The sequence below is a fragment of the Dendropsophus ebraccatus genome, chromosome 3, assembly GCF_027789765.1.
Source record: "Dendropsophus ebraccatus isolate aDenEbr1 chromosome 3, aDenEbr1.pat, whole genome shotgun sequence".
NCBI classification, from domain to species: domain Eukaryota; kingdom Metazoa; phylum Chordata; class Amphibia; order Anura; family Hylidae; genus Dendropsophus; species Dendropsophus ebraccatus.
Window position 1 is genome coordinate 59,706,582 of NC_091456.1, and position 19,795 is coordinate 59,726,376.

General features: G+C 41.2%; 1 protein-coding gene across 2 annotated transcripts in view; it reads right to left on the reverse strand.

Moving 5' to 3' along the window:
• Positions 1–1,940: 1,940 nt before the first annotated feature.
• The window catches only part of GDA (guanine deaminase), a 44,537-nt gene continuing 26,682 nt past the window's right edge, over positions 1,941–19,795 (reverse strand). For both annotated transcript variants that reach the window (XM_069961850.1, XM_069961849.1), the window contains exons 8-14: positions 15,434–15,541; positions 13,939–14,036; positions 11,520–11,587; positions 11,022–11,273; positions 9,112–9,230; positions 7,117–7,144; positions 1,941–3,035 (exon numbers count right to left, since the gene is read on the reverse strand). In XM_069961850.1, coding sequence (XP_069817951.1) covers positions 2,965–3,035; positions 7,117–7,144; positions 9,112–9,230; positions 11,022–11,273; positions 11,520–11,587; positions 13,939–14,036; positions 15,434–15,541 — 744 coding nt within the window. In that variant the 3' untranslated portion in view covers positions 1,941–2,964. The remainder of the gene's footprint in view (positions 3,036–7,116; positions 7,145–9,111; positions 9,231–11,021; positions 11,274–11,519; positions 11,588–13,938; positions 14,037–15,433; positions 15,542–19,795) is intronic.

A 19,795-nucleotide genomic window follows, 5' to 3' on the forward strand; every position in this document is an offset into this window, starting at 1 on the left:
AAGTGACAGTCCTATTTATAACTTGCTTCAGTATGCAATAAAAAAATCCACTTTTACTGAAGAGACGATACGCAGATGTAACACTTGTATTACTGAAATAAATGCATCTCTACTATAATTTTTTTTCTATTGCTATTATGCTAGTCAGGGCCACACTGTACATCTAGCAATTCTTGTGATGTCAATATTCCTATATTTACTCCAAACTTTGTAAATGCAAATAGGTTTTCTGAACAACCGCTTTAAAAAAGAAAATTTGATCAATCTACTCTGGAACTGAGAGGAGTTTCTATAAAATATTGTATTATTTTCAACATATCTTATATCCCTCAACATTTTCATATCAAAAAGTCACCCACCTCTCATTAATCTCTATTGGACATTATTCCCAAAAATATTTGTACGTCATTGATGATGATGGGTGTCCTTTATCCATCCTGGCATTATCTGACACTCTCCAGATTCCCATCACCTATGTAGCCCTTTTATTCAAACCAGTCAGCAAATTGCTCGTATAAATTCACTTATGTCGTGGTTTGAAGAACTTATAAGAGCACATACCCTGATAAACTGATGTCTAAAATATATAAAATGCCTATTTTACCCTAACCACCTACCATCCCACCCTCCATTTTTCAGAATGGGAAAGTGGTTTAGAATGTTTACCCGTTCTGCAACCCGCCACCTCTTATTACAACTGCTCAGGATCTCCAGTTAAAACTTGAGTTAAAACTCAAGAAAATATCAAATTTTACTCCATAAAAATGCTAATTCTGACATTTGCCGGATGTGTAAGAAGAATAGGGGAACTTTTTTGCTCATCTGGTGGTCCTGTCCACTGCTCCATACTTGGTGGCTCGGTATCTTTCAATCAGCTAATGCCATTTAGAAATCTGCTGTCACCTCCTCACCAGAAGTTGCATCACTTACAATGCAACCTAGAAGCAAAGCTCACCCGTATTTAGATATGTTTAGATTTTTACCAGCAGCTGCTAGACTGATTATTCCTATACATTGGCTAGATACAGATGTCCCCACAATGAAAAACTGGAATCTGAAAGTTGACCAACTTTTCTGTCTAGAAGAACTTTCCCACTAGGAACTTGGTTCCAGACATAAATTTATTCACATATGGGCTTCCTGGGCAAAATATAAGAGTTTCTTGATCTAACATTTTCTTTCCCTCTACAGGCATTAGAACAAAAACTGTTTAAATACCTCGAGTGGTTTGATAGGTGTTTTATATAAGTTGGAATTTTTTTGAATAACCGACCTTGGTGGTTAGTTACCTTCTTAACGTTGATACCATATGTATGAGCTGCATAGCGCTTGCCCAAGTTGGTTGCCCTCCCCTTTTGCAGGCATTTTCTCAATATTACTGATGTGTGATATATTTGTAAGGCTATGTTCACACTACGTAAGTTTTGTAATAATCATGGCTTTTGAAATAACCTTACATAGTGCTGCAGCTGAGGGAATCCCGGCCGAAGTGTATACACATAACATACACTCTGTCCGGGATCCCTAGCGGCGCCACAAAAAACTTACATGTCAATTCAGACATGTCTGTGCACACAAAGGAGTGTGCAGCTCTGGCCGCACACTCCATTGTGTGCGTCGGGGAATTCGGATGCGGGCGCACACTGATGCACCCGCATCTGAATTAAGCAGCAGTGAAAATCATCCGACCGGGATGCAGTACCGGCCAGGATGATCTTCTCTGACACCGGCCGTTCCGTGACCCAGCCAGGTCACAGAACGGTCGGCATCTCACGCTGTGGGAACATGGCCCAATTCAGGATGATTTTGCTATGTCTATTACTCAATGTAATATTTTTATATAATTATATCTGTACCTCATGTCTTTTATTGTTTACTTTTCCTCGTTTTCTAAAAATCCAATAAAAAAAAAAAAATCACACAATTTACACACCACGAAAGCATATACAATATAAAATTTATTTAGAATCGCCTTTGCACATTGTTGACACTGAATCTGCTTGAAACTGAAAAATAAAAATATTTCACCAACTGCTTTAAACTTTGTAACTTATTCAGTGCAAAAGAAAGAGATTTGTTCACGCTCAGATTTTAGATACAGAGTTTGTAGGAACTGAGGGAGTCCAGCCCCCGGTATATCATATCATCAACCATAATAAGGCAAAATGACTTTCCTCTTGGCCATTATATTATCTGAGCAGGATGGTGATGACATACATATGGAAAAACTTTTCCCTTCTGTGAGTTATGTCACATCTGTTATTTAAACTGTTACCATCATTTGCAGTATCTGTGTAAAAGTATGACAGTTAACTGTTCGGGTTCGGTAATGTTCTTCAAACCCAAATGCTCTGCATTTCACTCTAGAAAGCTGGAAAAGTTGGATGCTACCCTAAAGAGTCCTGGATCCAAGTTTTCCTGGCAGCCCTAGGATGGCATCCATCTTCTCTGGCCGCTAGCAGTCAAATGCTGAGCGGTTTGGTAAGGAGAACATCCGAATAGTTCGGGAAGCTCACTCAACACTTATGAGAAGACAACATTTATGAGAAGACAAAAAACCTATCTGTTATTCCAAAAACAGTGTCACTCTTGCCCATGGGTTAAGTCTGGAGTTGCAGTTCAGCATGATTCGCTTGAAATCATATATTATAATTCATTTTTAATAAAATTCTTAATAACTAATGGCTAACAGTGCAATCGGTATTTTTAATGCTAAAGTTGAAGTACTCTTTTTATTGGCAAAACTATATATTATCTATATGTTATAAATAGTGAAGTTAAAAGTTAGCAGTTGAAAATGATCAAGCTAAAACATTTTTAAAAACTTTCATCTGTAATTGGTTGCTTTTAGGAATGTTTAATAAATTGCATAAGTGAGTTTATTCACAATAAGTGCCCACATTAAAAGCAAATGCACCTTCAAAGTAGAGTACAGTCAAGTAAAATATTAGTTACTAGGGTGATTTAGGTATTGCTAGCGAATGGAACTACGCATCTTCCAGCCACATAAACCTCTTTGATGTTCCTGTCGTCACCTATAATATATAAAAGATAAAGTAGTCAATTGATGAGAAAACTAGATTGTATCATCACATTCAAAGTTAAATAGCATACATCCTGACATTGGTTAAAGCAATCCTGAAACTAAGGCTGTGTTCACACATGGTGGTTATTTTACATTAGCCCCTTAATGACAGAGCCAATTTTCGTTTTTCCTCCTCGTGTTTAAAAGGCCATATCACTTGTATTTTTTCCCCTACAGACCAACATGAACCCTTATTTTTTGTGCCACTTATTTTACTTTGCAATGTCAGACTTAATTTTTGTGTAAAATATGCTGCAAAACCAGAAAAAAAATTATATGCGCGGTGACATTGAAAAGGAAAAAAAAATTCTTTTGGGGGGGGGGGCTTTGTTTTTACACCGTTCATCCTATGGTAAAAATGACATGTTATATATGTTCCTCAAGTCGGTACAATTAAAACGATATATAACTTGCATAACTTTTCTATTATTTGATGGCTTTTAAAAAATAAAACCATTTACAGAAAATAAACATTCCTTAAAATTTCTCTATTACCATGCTTATAAAGCTTTTATTGTTTTGTCTATGGGGCTGTGTAAAGTGTCATTTTTTTTTTTGTTATGATCTGTACTTTCTATTGGTACCTTGATTGCATATATGCGACCTTTTGATTGATTTTTATTACAAGTCCCTGGGGGACTTCTAATATAGTTACACTGATCCCTAATAGGGGTGAGTGTAGTATGCTTTATATAGTACCAATCAATAAGATATGCTACAGACCAGATCAATAGAATACCGAGCTGGGATCACCGTCATTCCGACGCTGAGGCCCGGGCCGGTAAGATGAAGGGATCCCCCCTCCACAATCACATCTAGACACCAGGGAACGGCCATAGAAGACTTTTAAATGCAGCTGCCATGTTTGAGAGCTGCATTTAATGGTGTTAATTAGCGGGAGTGGTGATCGGCCGTGCCCGCTAATAGCCGCAGACTTGGGCTGCACCTGGGATCACGGCAGTTCAGAGCAGGGTAGAGACAACGTAAATGTACGCCATGCGTCGTTAAGGGGTTAAAGGAGATCTCTGGCCATCACAAAAAATCTGGTGCAGGCAGGAGGGGGAGGGAACATAAAAAATAATGTATACTTACCTGTCCCTATGCCCCCACAGGGCCACATTACCAAACTTGGGCCCCTGCCGGCCTCCTCTAGCTCCCACAACCTCACAACCCGTGCACAGGAATGCCTGCTCAGCCGATCAGTGACTGAGGCAGGAATATGCAAAAGAAGAGCCTGTAGAGCCTCATTAAAGAGTCGCGAAACACAGGACTAGCCAGACTCCGGGAAGGACCTGGCCAAGGGGTGGCTCCTGTAGGGAAACCACCAAACCCACCATATGAAGTGGCCCTATAAGTCAGTGTAATGACAAGGGAAAAACCAAGGCCAGGTATCCATCCACAGACAGCTGTTTCGGGGGGTTGCCCATCATCAGTGAGGAGCAGGATTCTGGCTAGGTGGGAGCAATGCCAAGTAGAGCCATTAGAGAAACATCGCTGATCTCAGGGAGACCAGCCAAACGATAACACTGCCGGCTGCTAGTGAAAGTGCTCAATGGAGTGAAATCCTAGGTGCATTGCCCCCTGGGAGACAGAATATGCAAAAGAAGAACCTGTGGAGCCTCATTAAAGAGTCTCGAAACACAGGGCTAGCCAGATGTCCAGAGGCTGTCAGAGAGATGACATGGCTCTGTGGGAGCATAGGGACAGGTAAGTATACATTCATTATTATGTTCCCACCCCTACTTGCACCTGATTTTTAGTTATGGCCAAAATTATGCTTTTTTTGCTACGATTTTGATGCTATTTTTCAGTCAGTTACGCAATTGCGGTAAAGTGCAGTTTTGCCACAATTTTGAGTCAAAGGGAAAATTACACTATTTAACCAGGAACATGCAACTTGTGCCAAAATAGCAGCAAAAACGCATCAATAAGGTTAAATAAATGCCATGTGTGAACACAGCCCAAAGGGACAGAGGGTAGCTAAGTGCTGTGCCCAGTTGTTTCTGATTTTCCCTGCTCATTTCTATTCAGTGCTTCTAGCATCTGGGCCCTCACCAATCACACCTTCTGACATGTTACTATCACATATGTTCAAATGTGGTAGAATTACAGTAAGTTTGTGGTGCATATGGTACACCACAAATGTGTGTCCTCTCACATACAAAACACGTGAATGGGGTTATAAATCCCATTCACACATAATAATGTACAGATGTAGCAGCAGCCAACATGATTGCCTACTTTCAACTTTCTCTGGTGTGCTTCTTTAAATTTAAGAGTAAGACTACAGATGTAGAAACCGTCAACATAACTTTCGGTAAACTCCTCCACTCCAAGCACAGGTATCGGGTGCAGGTCCATACAAGGACAATGTGGATGTACACAATAAATTAAATGTATTAAATCTAGACACAACAGGTTTCAAGACCATGCCGGTCTCTTTCTCAAGTGTTATCTACAGATAATAAAGCATAAAGTCATATAAAGTAGAATACTATAGGAGGAGTGCAGGATCACTTTGATGTTTGAGGAAAAAAATGCTTGAATATGCTGTGTAGCTGTGTTGGAAGGAAGCTTGTTCCTGAGTGACTCCACAGTCATTATAAGGGAAGCTTTTATTCTTATTGTTTTATGTATTTTTTATGTAATGTATATAGTTGAACCATTTATTCTTGTGATAGTATATGCCATACCTTATGGAGTTACATTACTGGTCATACCCATTGTACATGTGATGGAAGCACGTATACATATGTATTATACTATATATGACTTTCTGCTTTGTTATCTGTAGATGACACTTGAGAAAGAGACCGGCACACTCTCGAAAACCTTTATGTCTATTTTTAATAAATTTTATTCATTGTGTACATCCACACAGTCCTTGTTTGGACCTGCGCTCAATACCTGTGCTTGAAGTGGAGGAGTTTACCAACTGTTTTGATCCTGTGGGAGATTACATGGGAGTGGCTGCAGTCCTGATTATACACTACATTGAGAGTCGTGTCTTAGGGCCCTATTCCACGGGTCGAGCAACGATGTAAACGAGCGCCGATCTGCTAGATCGGCGCTCGTTTACTGGGCCTATTCCATGGCCCCGATGATCGTTAAGCGAGGGCTGCAGGGACATCGTTACCGATGTCCGTGCAGCCCTTGCAGCAATACATTACCTGTCCGGGCTTCTCCTGCACTCCGTCTTCCTCCACGGGTCCCGCGGCGCTGCATCAGCATCGGTGCGGCCTGACTGAGCTGTCAGACTGCTCAGCCAATCACTGGCCGCGGCGGTCCCGGCCTGTGATTGGCTGAGCAGTCTGACAGCTCAGTCAGGCCGCTCCGGAGCTGCTGATGCTGCAAGGGGGGCCCGGGAAGGAAGACGGAGTGCAGGAGAAGCCCGGACAGGTAAAGTATGCTGCTTCTCAAATCGTCGGTCGCTGCCGCGCACCGCTATTCCACGTAGCGATGCGCGGTGGGGGACCGATGATTTTAGGTCTGGCCCTAAATGAACAATCAGCTGATGACACGATCATTGGCTGATTGAACTTTCTATTCCACCGAGCGATAATCGGCCGAACCGGGCCGAATGGGGCCGATTCGGCCGATTATGGCTCCCGTGGAATAGGGCCCTTATATTAGCAGTTGAGAGTTCACAACCTTTATGCTCACACATTTCACTGTCAGATTTATGCTATGGAGCGCTGTCTCGTCTTTTGCTTGTTAACATATCTTGGCTTGTTAACATATCTTGTTAATATATCTTGCTTTTTCATAGTGTGCCATGCAATGTTTGTACAGGAGCAGGGACTTCTATCACCAGACTCCCTGCTCCTGCAAAATACTGATACACTGAATGCATCTCAGCTTACTTCAAATTTTCCAGGCCAGGTTAGGTAGTGCAATAGTTCCCTTGCCCTGAGTGCTGGCAACCCACACTATGCACCTACTTTATGATATCCCTTTATATAATAAATATAAATATTAAATATTATTTAAAAAAAAAAGTATTATGTTAAAAAAAACCTTCACATACATACCAAGATAAAGGAATCTCTGCAGCATTTCCTAAATAAAAAGAGTGAGATATTAGAAAAAATGGCACAGTTTATATGTATGTAAAATGTTTGGTGGCCTTTGAAATAAATTCCTTTTTATATTGCTACATTGTTTTCTGTTTACATTTACAGGCTACAGATACACTTGGCATAAAATTAGAATATTTATGGCTACTAATGTGTGGTTAGGGTTAAAAATATAACACTCCGTTTTGGGTGGGCAGTAGAGATGAGCGAGTTTTTCAAAAGTTTGGTTCGCCAGGTTCACAGAACTTTATTGTAAGTAACGTAAAGTTCAGGTTCGTCAGAATCAGGGGTTTAACTAGAAATAGCTGGGCCCCATAGCAAACTTTCCCATGCCCCCTCCCAGTGCTCTATAATAGTGCCTTGAACTCTGCACATCTCCCTCGCCTCCGCACCTCTATAAAGGTGCCTGGAACTGCTAATCTGCTATAACTGCACTGTTACTGCACTGCAGCTATTTAGCAATCTCTGTGGCCCAGCTCAGGTGCAGGTGCTGAAGCGCTTGCCTTGGTCCTCTTCAATAATGGTGCCTGGAACTCTGACTCCGCCCTATGCAAGTGTATGGCAGAGCATAGGGGACCTGCATACGTACACTTATGTGGTGACAGGAGACAGTGCGGTGGCAGCCTGCATAACAGAGTTTCCTGGAACAGCAGGGATTAGGTAATCAACCCCTGCCGTGCCCACCCAGCTGTGCCACTGACAGTGAATATTGCAGCAGGAGCCCAAAGGTGGTGACTTTTAGTTGCCGGGCCCAGCCCATGTGGGTGGGTATGCGCCTGGCTTCAGTAGACATAAAGTTTATCCCCTGGTTAGCTAGTGTCAATACAAAAGTCCTGAATTACTAACCGGGGTAGAGACAGCCATACCACACATGGCAAGCTGACCCTGGGCCCGGGACCCTTGATGTGGCGGTCCCTGTAGCAGCTGGTAGTTCCACCATTGGTCAGAATTTTAAGTGGACCACACTAAAACAGCTAAACCATTGCCGGCATTTAGCTGTTTTAGTGCAGATTAAAAAAATTCACTCATCTAAACCTACATGTCCAAGCTCCCCCATAGTCCTTGTTCTCCGGTGTCTAGTGTCCCCCGCAGCCGCCAGAATCCCATTAAGCCAATAACTTACTGAGATGCGACAGCACCACAACGAGTGATTGGCTTAGTGGGCTGTCTCAAGAGTGACAGTGACACTTGTCTCGAGAGTGACAGCCTGCTCAGTCAATCACTGGCTGACAGACCAAGAGCACCACAGCCAGTAATTGGCTGAACAGGCTGTCATTCTTGTCTTGAGAGTGACAGCTTGCTCAGCCAATCAGTGGCTGACTAGGACAGGACAGCTCCACAGCCAGGCTTGTCACTCTCCCGCTCAACCAGTCACTGGCCATGGTGCTGTCCCAACCCAGTTAGTGATTGGCTGAATAGCTTCAGATGGCTGAAGACACTGAAGACTCGGGGGAGTGCGAACAGGCGAGAAAACTTGTGCGCACTTTTTTCGTTTTTTTTTTCAGATGTATCCCCTTCATCTTTTCAAACTTGTTCCAAACGTTTTACAAAGTTTGCAATGACTCTCGGTTCGGGAAGTTTGGTTTGCTCATCTCTAGTGTAGACCTCTGATATGCAATTTGCAGGCTGCTGAGCTCTTCGCCTCTTACTGGACTCCCTGCATCTTAATTTATTATGATACATTATGATTATGATTTATTATGATATAGTGAGCTCTGAAACCGCTAAAGCACTATGACACTGAACTGACACGCCGGTAGATTATGATACAGGGAGTCCTGTAGGAAGTCAAGAGTTCAGTTCGTGATATACACCCAGCATACCGTATATTACAGACGTGTGAATGCAGCCTTCCTCTATGTGAATCTCCTCTGTAAATTGGCAAAACCAATAGGGGAACAGACAAACCTTCAAGTTGTAGAATAAAGTATACAAATATATGAATGCTACCTCTTTAGAGATATGAGAAAAGGCTTCAAAAGGGCTGTCAGTGGCCTCAGGGTTAATAAGCAGTGCATCAAACTCCTTGCCAACTTCAAAGTTCCCAGTTAAGTGGTCAATGCTCAAAGCTGTGAAGAAATCAAGAATATGACAAGAAACTTATCCAATATCGCTAAAACATGGTGATATACAGTTCTAAATATATGCAGAGAAAAAGATTTTACAGCAAGAAAAAATGCATGTTATTGTAAGTAATGTACTGTATATGTACATTTGCATATGCTGTATTGGGATATATATATATATATATATATATATTTATATATGGTGTTTTATGTGTGCCCCATACAAAAACTGAATGACCTAAGTACCAAGTAACAGTGGCATGGTGGATTTCAGTATGCTGTGGTCGGTTATGCCATTGTAAATTCTTTGTTTAGCAATGATGCCAGTTTCTCTGGTTACAAGTTTGCAAGAAGAGATCTAAGTATCAGCATAGGCCCAGGGAGAGTCTAAAGCCCCTATTACATGGGGCGACTGAGAGAAGCAAGCGAGCGCTGTCAGTGCTCGATTGCTCCTCATTCCCTGCTCACTGCTGCCGCTATTACACGAGTTGGAAGCCCCTGGTGCGTGGGCCCGGTCGCAATTGCAAACCCTATAGCTACACCACTGACTTCAGGGGGCTTGACGGAAGACAATATAGTTTAGTGTTTTGTTGACAAAAAGGGAATGTGTACAGTGGAACCTGCTGCAGCCTGTAAGACCCCCTTCACATGGTAAATGTAATGTAACTCCACACAAGAAATCCAGTACATTAGTCAGGGACACCTTTAAGGATTTTTCCTGAAGGGTGTCCATTCTGGAAAATAGGTTGGGATTTTATAGATCCAGAATTCCTGCACAGTTGCCCCCATAGAAGTCTATGGGAGCATGAGGAATACTGGACGTTTTCCTGATGCTTATCAGGAAAGCGTCTAGAATACCAGATTGGTTGAGGAAAAGCACCCCCTGCTGGACCTGTTACCAGACCTCAGCAGTGATACTCCTTCACCCCCGCAACCCTTCAGACCTCGGTAGTGATCCTCGGTCCCTGCTCCCCCACCTTCTGGATCTCAGCGGTGATCCTTGGTGTATGCACTCTCCCTCACCTGGACCTCGGCGGTTATCCAATCGTCCACCTTCCTCACCGGACTTCTCCTTTAATATTGGCCTTCAATAACTGATGGCCTAATGTTTGTCCAGCTGTCAGTTATACAGTATCTCCCATCCGCCACCTGTCCTACCCATACATAGAATCGTTTTCTACGACCAAGCATTCCTGTGTTCTCTATGATGACCTTTAGTAACAACTCCCAGATCTGTGGGGGTCCTCTACAGTATCTAACCTAATTGGACTTCATGCGCATCTTCACCAGTAACACTTAAGACTGCATACATCTCTACAACACTGCAAAACCAACATGCTTAAAAGCACATTTAGTGCAACTGTTAAAGGGAACTGTGACCAAATTGCAAGCATCCATCCTAAGTACTGTAACTTTGTAACTCTGTGCGTTTAGAAAATCAATCTTTTCTGAGACTGTCAGCAAACTTTAACCCTGTTTGAAAGTTACTACTGTGCCTGGACTGGTCAATCACACACATCATGCGTACACCCCTCAACACCATACACCAATATATCCTGGAGTCAAAGACTTTTTGCCTTGTGCAGACGCCCAAGGAACAGCCAGCCACAAAGCAATATGGGACATCCTTATAGATTTTGCCCAAGTGATTATTACTCTCAGTTGCCCTGATTACTCTGCTTATCATGCTAGCCTTCCTCCGTGGGTACCACAAACAAATAGCAATCTGTTTAGTTATCTGGTCTGTAAAACATTGTTAAAGTGGGACTCTGTTCTGATCTCTTTCAAACTTACCTTCACTTCCTCCCATAGTTGCTAGTCGGAATGCCTCCTTGTAATTTAAAACATTCTCAAATTCTTCAGTTTTCATTATTCTATTTTGAGCATCTTCCGTTATTTCATTCAGCATCGTGTTTTTCTTCTGTTCCTTTTCAGTTTTATTATTGTCCTGTTCATTTTTTGTTCTTTCCATTAAAAGAATTTTTGAAGTTTCTATTGCTTTCCGGATAGCGTCAAGTATTGATATGGAATACCCACCAGCAATATCTAATAGAGATATAATATTTACATTGTTAAATGTCTTTGCAATTCTTATGTATGCATTACTTAAAAGATATAGATCAATGTAATCAGTATGTGACGATACTCGTCATCTAGAATACATAATTTATTTGACACATATGGCTCAAAGAATAGCCGAAAATACTTGGTGGGAATATATCCCTATTGTGTTATATTACGATTAAAAACCTCAACAAGTCAGTCTTCCACAAAGGACTTTAAGTAACTTACCAGTCCCAAGCCCCATTTTAACTCTGTGATTTAGAACATTTCGAACATTGAGGTGACCACTGCACAATCTAAAAGTAACAGAACAGATACGTGAATTTGTTTTAAATGAGAAATAATGTTCCTAACAACTTTCTTCATTGTGATAGCCTATGTGATTGCTAACATATCTGTAAATAAATTACAATAAATTGGCCCCTCTGTGTCTCACTTCCCTAAAAAAACACCCTAAAGTCTTTGCCCCTCTGTATCTCGCTTCTCTGCAATCAGCTGTTCAGTACCTGTTGTCAGGGGGATTCTGTCTCAAGTAATAGAGAGACCCAGGACAAAACTCAGGAAGTAGGGGAAGAGCTTAGCATGCAATGGGCAGAATAGAGGGAGAAGGCCTGTAAAATCCTAGACTGTGTAACTGCAATAATTGCTGTTTATTTTATGTAAACTTGTGCAAACTCGTGCATCAGTAACCCCCCCCCCCCACACACACACACACATGTCATCTTTGATAGTGTACTGAGTAAATCATTCCCCAAGAAATAGTCAGTCTGTTGGCAGTGCACATTCACCTTCACACATGCACCTTCACCAAATCACCTTGTCACCACTTTGAAGGGTTAATCTAACAAATCTAGGCAGGTTTTTAAAAATCTTTTGAAAGGACAGGCTTACTACATTTTCCAACAAATGTCGGTAGGAAAATAGTTTTTAAAAACATCTTAATATACTTTCCATAAAAATAATATTAATTATGATATTAAAGGGGTTATCCAGCGCTACAAAAACATGGCCACTTTCTTCCAGAGACAGCCCAACTCTTGTCTCCAGCTTGGGCGGGGGTTTTCTGCTCAGTTCCATTGAAGTGAATGGAGCTTAATAGCAAACCGCACCTGAACTGGAGACAAGAGTCATGTTGTCTCTGAAAGAAAGTGGCCATGTTTTTGTAGCACTGGATAACCCCTTTAAGACATTATTATGTCAGTTTAGGGCAATTTTATTCTTAATTTTCTTTCTGTTTTTTTTTTTCTTTACAAACTAAAATCCATTTTATTTTATATTTTTTTTACAGGACAGCACAAAATAGGGGTATCCTAAAGTTAAAATTCATCACCTATCCACAATATTAAGTATCTGATCACTGGGATTGGTCAACCATCTTTTGTGTATATGGCACATGATTTGGGAGAGAAAGGCTGGACATTTCAACATACTCAATTGCTGTTTTGTTGGTGAGATATGCTCTGCCGAAGGAATCTGACATTGGCTATTCCACCATACAGAATGCATGCACACCTGGCTGAGCACACAAGTGTATCGGGTAGGGAGGGGGGTGGTACCAGGAGAGATGGCTGTTGGCCAACATCTACAGTTAATGTCCAACTTAGGTCTGACTCTTAAAAAAAAAAAAAATGAGTATCTATATGGGATCTATATGAGGTCCTTGTGTTAAACTTGATGCTGCAGGAGGTTGCTGTCAGGGATGCATCTGCTGTGTGTTGTAGGGAACTATTTGGTCAAAAGGTTAAAATGGCATGAAACAATGCATTCATTTTTATTATAAAAAGCCAGCCCAGCAACCAGCAGAAAAGTCAGTTTGTGGGAGCTGGAGAATGTAGTGAGGTCCAGGTCCTCTGAAGGCCACTCTTATAGCAGTAACCTGAATTTGTTTCTAAAAATGTAATCAGCCTGGTGCAAAACATAAAAACACTCTGTATTTACTTGTATTTATTCTCCGAAGGCCTTATTTCCACGTTCTATGCACAGTCTGTAAATATAGACCATATGCTATAGAGCGGAGTAAGGAGCTGCGGGCATCATCATTTATGTGTCAGTACTGTAGCGCAAAGATTGAAATTGATTTGAAGCTCCCAACTAGAGATGAGCGAACCGGCTGAGGTTCGGGTTCTTATGAACCTGAACTATCGGCTTCTGATTCCCGCTGTCTGCCCGCTCCGTGGAGAGGGTGGATACAGCCTGAGGACCACCTAAAAAACTGGGATACAGCCTATGACTATGGCTGTATCCCAGTTTTCCAGGCGGTCCTCAAGGTTGTATCCACCCTCTCCAAGGAGCGGGCAGACAGCGGGAATCAGAAGCCGATAGTTCAGGTTCATAAGAACCCGAACCTCAGCCGGTTCGCTCATCTCTACTCCCAACCACATAATGAATCGTGATATTAGGAGTTCCCTTCTGTAGTAATCTTGCCATTATTACGGGCCATGGTAAAAAAGGCTTTTTACACTGCTAAGAATCCACCCATGTAAATGTAAAAAATCTTTTTTTTTTTAACAATTTAAAACTTTTTTTAAGTACAACTTCTAATTCACTCTGTTCTCTTGGTCTCTCTTATGCAAAAAAAACTGAACATATTAACTTATAATATTGAATTTTTTAACTTATATACTGCATGTAATTTCCATTAACTTACGATATGTTAGAATTTGGGCAATGTGATATTGCAGCACCTCTCTCTCTAAACAGCTGTAGCTCCTCATCAGTTAGGTAACATCCATGAGCCATTACTGTCTAAAATGATTAAAAAAAAAATAAGAAAATATATCATTGGCGTATTAACAAATTATTACTCTTATTCAAGAGCACATAATGACTTGACCCAAAAGCACTGAACAAAGAACGAAAACAATGAACAAAGCATGCACTCTTTTGTATTTATACATTTATATATACAAAGACACTTTGACCTGCAGCCTGGCAGAAAATCAAATCTACTTCTGATATGAATGAGTCTGGATATGCATATCTGGTATTCTGTTATACTACCATTCCTTGGAGGTTTCATCATCATTTTTCAAATCTAATCAGTAGTAAAAAATATTTGAATTTTAATACACATTTGTTGTGTATAATATTTGCATCTTTTATGGTATAATTTAAATAATTCCATCCAGCAGAAAAATAAAAACCACCCAAACAGAAGCCAAAATGACAGCTCTTTTGCCTCCGTCAGCTGATTGGGATGTATGCTTTGGGAGATTTCTAGATGCATACAGCAAATGGACACCACTCATGCAGGGCGAAAAGAGCCTAAGCACAGGTTAAATTCACAGTAAGAGCCAGTGATGTAACATCAGGTTTGCACATGCCCAGGGCCATCATAAAAAATAGTTGGATCCCATATTGGCAAAAAAGGTTCATAAACCTTAATCATGTACTCTATTACACATATTTGATGACCCCAAGGAAGACTTTGCTCAAGCATAGTGAAACACCGATATTAAACTATGTTTATGTAGCTTTATAAGGGAGCAGAAAACGTAGGCTAAAGCCCTCATGTGAAATGAAGGTCATAAAGTTGGTGGATGCGCACCCACCATCTGTTGGCCATTGATGTCTAGTAAAACAACAGGAGTTGTATTGTGATCAGTTATTGGCAGAGTGTAGTGTACTGGGTCATGCTAAGAGAAATTTGACAATTAGCTAGTGGCTATTGTTTTGTAAGGCTGACATAACAAGTGCATTATATGAGCACAAGGACCAGATTATTGGCAGATTCTACAAATCTTTACTTTACCAATGAGCTCAGAAACTTTGGGTTATATGGTGACAAAATATACATACTCTGCATGCTTCTTTTCAGCTCCCAACAGTTCTTAAAGGGGTATTTCATCTCAATTAACATAGCTAAACCTATAGGGCTTGTCAAGTTAAGTAAACTGAACAATAAAGATTTCGCTTCCTGAACACTCTTGGGTATATCTTATATCATTTGAGCTGCCGATCATTAAATTTTACTGTTACATACCGCCTTTCTGAAATCTTTTTGAGCATTCTTATTTAATTTATAGCAAGCAAAGTCGTGAATCTGTACTGATTTTATACTGTTTACGCTATGTGCAACCATTTTATTATCGGCCAGTTACAGCAGCAAAAGGAAATTCTAGAAGAAAAATCTTACCACTTACCTTGTTTGTCAAAAGTTTATTTCTATCATATACTTCAGTGTAATTTTTATAAGCAGGAAACAATCTTTGGACCTTTTTGATTTCTGCAGGAGATTCACTAATGTGACTCTAGGAAGAGTTTTGGAAATGACTCATTTATGAAAAGTATACTAATTGTGTTAACATAGATATAAAAAATCTTTTTTTACATCATTTATACAGTTTTAGGCTATGTTCACACTACGTATATGTACGGCCGTAGTGCGAGCCGCGAAAATTCGCCCGTAGTTTTGAGGTTGATGCGTACGCTGGAAAGTATATGATATACGGCTGCACAGTGCACACTACGTATGAGCCTACGGCCCGATCGTAAACGGACCCGTAAAAAATGAACAAGACCATTGTTTGCGGCCGGAACTGTGCAAATTAACGGCCGTGGATTGACAGGCGGTCCGTACGGAGTACTTAAAAAATAGCCGGCAATAATGCCGAATGCCGATGACTCTAATAGTTAATATATTAAATTAATAAAACACATTTTCTTTGTAATAAAGTCCCTTTCGTTGTTCAATAATTTAATTCTAACGAATCCATCATTGTGCAATTAAATACACTGTTAAAATAAATATATATATAAATAAATGTATATTTATATATATATATATATATATATATATATTTATTTTTTTACAGTATATTTAATAGCACATTGATGGATTTAAATTAAATTATTGAACAACGAAACTGATTTTATTACAACAAAAAATGTGTTTTATTAATTAAATATTAATTAGTACAGGAAGCTCCATTAAGCCGTTAATTCATATTCCCGGTAAATAGAGAATTCTGTACTAATCAATACTTGACTTTAATTAAAACATCAAATGTTTCTTCTAATTATGTTATCACAATAGCATTATTAGAAGAAACATTTTGAATTATATGTGCGCTAAGCTGATTGGCTGATCGGCTGAGCGCACATATAGAGCCGGTCCGCAGCACAGTGACTTCATTATGCTGCGGACCAGCGAAGAGGCAACATTGGATGGTGAGTATAAAGCTCTCCCCACCCCCTCCCCAGCACAGCACCCATCCCAGTAAGGAAGGGGGGTCACTTAACCCCTTCCTTGCTGGGATGGGTGCAGTCTGACATCAGTCTGGCCCCCAAGGGGTTAAGGGGGATGCAATGCATCCTCCCTTAACCCCTTGGGGGCCAGACTGTAAGCAGCGATCTGTAAAGATGCTGCATACTGTAAGGTGCACAACACCGCTCACAATGATCCTGTTTGTGTGTTTTTTGTGTGTTTCTCCCTTTTTCTTTTTCAGATATCGGTATCCTGTAGATTACGTCGGATTCGATGGACTACGATGATGACCAGCGGTTGTTTGGGTTTTTTTTTTTTTTATAAAATGGTCAATGAGGGGTGTAAGGGTGTTTTTATTTGAATAAAAAAAAATTTCCACTCGTGTCTTGTCTTTATTTCTTTACTTTATAGACTTAGTAGTGGAAGCCGTCTAATAGACGGAATCCATTACTAAGTCGGGCCTAGTGTTAGCCGGTATAAAATGGCTAACACTAACCCCCCCATTATTACCCCAGTACCCAATGCCACCAGGGGTGCTGGGAAGAGCCGGGTGCCAGTGGTCCCGGAGCGTCAAAATTGGCGCTCCTGGACTGGGGCGGCAGCAGGCTGGTAAGATTTAGGCTGGGGAGGGCCTAAACCAATGGCTCTTCCCACCCTGATGATACCAGGCTGCTGTTGCTTGGTTTTTAACCCGGATGGTTATAAAAATAGGGGGGACCCTATGCGTTTTTTTTTAATTATTTATTAATAAAAAACCCGCATAGGGTCCCCCCTATTTTTATAACCAGCCGGGTTAAAAACCAAGCAACAGCAGCCTGGAAACACCAGGGAGTGAAGAGCCATTGGTTTAGGCCCTCCCCAGCCTAAATCTTACCATTTGATGTTTTAACCCCTTAGGGACCAAGCCTGTTTGGGCCTTAATGACCAGGCTCATTTTTCAAAATCTGACCTGTCTCACGTTATGCGCTTATAGCTCAGTGATGCTTTAACGTATGCTAGCGATTCTGAGATTGTTTTTTCGTAACATATGGTACTTTATGTTAGTGGCAAAATTTGGTCACTGTCTTGTGTGTTTTTTGTGAAAAACATCAAAATATAATGAAAAATTTGAAAATTTTGCACTTTACGAACTTTGAAATTCTTTGCTTCTAAAAAAAAGGCACATGACAAAAATTAGTTAGTAAGTCACATTATCAATATGTCCTCTTTATTCTGGCTTCATTTGGTAAACATATTTCACTTTTTTAGGGTGTTACGGGGCTTAGAAATGTATAAGCAAATTATCAAATTTTCATGAAATTTCCAAAACTGATTTTTTTAGGGACCAGTTCTTTTTTTAAGTTGATTTAGGAGGCTTGTATGCTGGAAACCGCCATAAGTGACCCCATTTTGGAAACTAGACACCTTAAAGAATTAATCTAGGGGTATAATGAGCATTTTAACCCTAGAGTGGCTGGAGGAAAGTATTCACAATTAGGCCGGAAAAAAATGGAAAATAGAAATTTTCCAATAATATATTTGTTAAGATTAAAGTATCTCATTTTCATAATAAACATGAGAGAAAATGCACCCCAAATTTTGTAACGCAGGTTCTCCTGAGTACAATGGTACCCCATATGTGGGCGTAAACCACTGTCTGGGCACATAGCGGGGCTCAGAAGGGAAGGAGCGCCTATTAGCATTTCCAGTTCAGATTTTGCTGAAGAAGTTTCTGAGCGCCAGGTGCGTTTGCAGAGCCCCTGTAGTGTCAGCAGAATAGAACCCCCCCAAAAGTCACCCCATTTTGGAAAGTACACCCCTCAAAGAATACATCTTGGGGTGTGGTGACCATTTTGACCCCACAGGTATTAGAGGAAAATATTCAAAAGAAGACAGTAAAAATGAAAAAATTGAATTTTTCCAATAATATGTTTGTTTAGTTTAAAATTTCTCAATTTCACGAGGAACAGGGGAGAAAACTCACCCCAATATATGTAACGCAGGTACTCCTGAGTAGAACGCTACCCCATATGTGGGAATAAACCACTGTGTGGGCACACAGCGGGCCTCATAAGGAAGGGAGCGCCAATTAGCATTTTCAGTGCATGATTTTTCTGAAGAAGTTTCTGAGAGCCAGGTGCGTTTGCAGTGCCCCTGTAATGTCTACAGAATAGAACCCCCCCTCCAAAAGTCACCCCATTTTAGAAAGTACACCCCTTAAGGAATTCATTTTGGGGTGTGGTGAGCATTTTGACCCCACAGGAATTGGAGGAAAGTATTCAAAACTAGACCGTAAAAATGAAAAAAATAGAATTTTTCCAATAACATGTTTGTTTGGTTTGAAATTTCTCAATTTCACTAGGAACAGGGGAGAAAAAGCACCCCAAAATTTGTAACAGAGGTTCTCCTGAGTACAATGGTACCCCATATGTGGGCACACTGTATGGGCACACAGCAGGGCTCAGAAGAGAAGGAGTGTCATTTTAGTTACAGGCAATATGTTGGTGTTTACTGGTTATCGGGGGTGGTAATGGACAATCTCGGGGTGTTTACTGGCAATCTAAGGTGGCAACAGGCAATCTGGTGGGGTTATGGGCAATCTGGGGTGGTTACGGTCAATCTGGGGTGGTTACAGGCAATCTGGGGGTGTTTACTGGCTGTATGGGGTGGTTATGGGGTGTTTACTGGCTTTATGGGGTGGTTATGGGCAATCTTGGGGTGTTTACTGGCTATCTAGGGGTGGTTACTGGCTATTTGGGGTGGTGATGGGCAATCTGGGGGTGTTCACTGGCTATCTGGGGTGGTGACGGGCAATCTGGGGGTGTTCACTGACTAGCTGGGGTTGCAACGGGCAATCTGGGGTGGTGATGGGAAATCTGGGGTGGTGACGGGCAATCTGCGCTGGTTGCGAGCAATCTGGGGTGGTTGCGAGCAATCTGGGGTGGTTACAGGCAATTTGGGGTAGTTACAGGCAGTCTGTGGCAATCTTGGGTTGTTACGGGCTGTCTGGAATGGTTATGGGCTATCTGGGGGGGATACAAGCAATCTGGGGAGATTACGGGCAATCTGGGGAGATTACGGGCAATCTGGGGAGATTACGGGCAATCTGGGGTGGTGACGGGCAATCTGGGGTGATGACGGGCAATCTGGGGTGGTTACAGGTAATCTGGGGTGGTTACGGGTAATCCAGGGCACTTGACTTTGGTGACAGGCGTAAAAAAGTGCCGGCACCATTTGGAACAAGCGATCAGTGGTATATAGTATAAACCGCTGATCACTTGTACTGAGACCACACCGGGTGGTCACCGATCATTGTCCC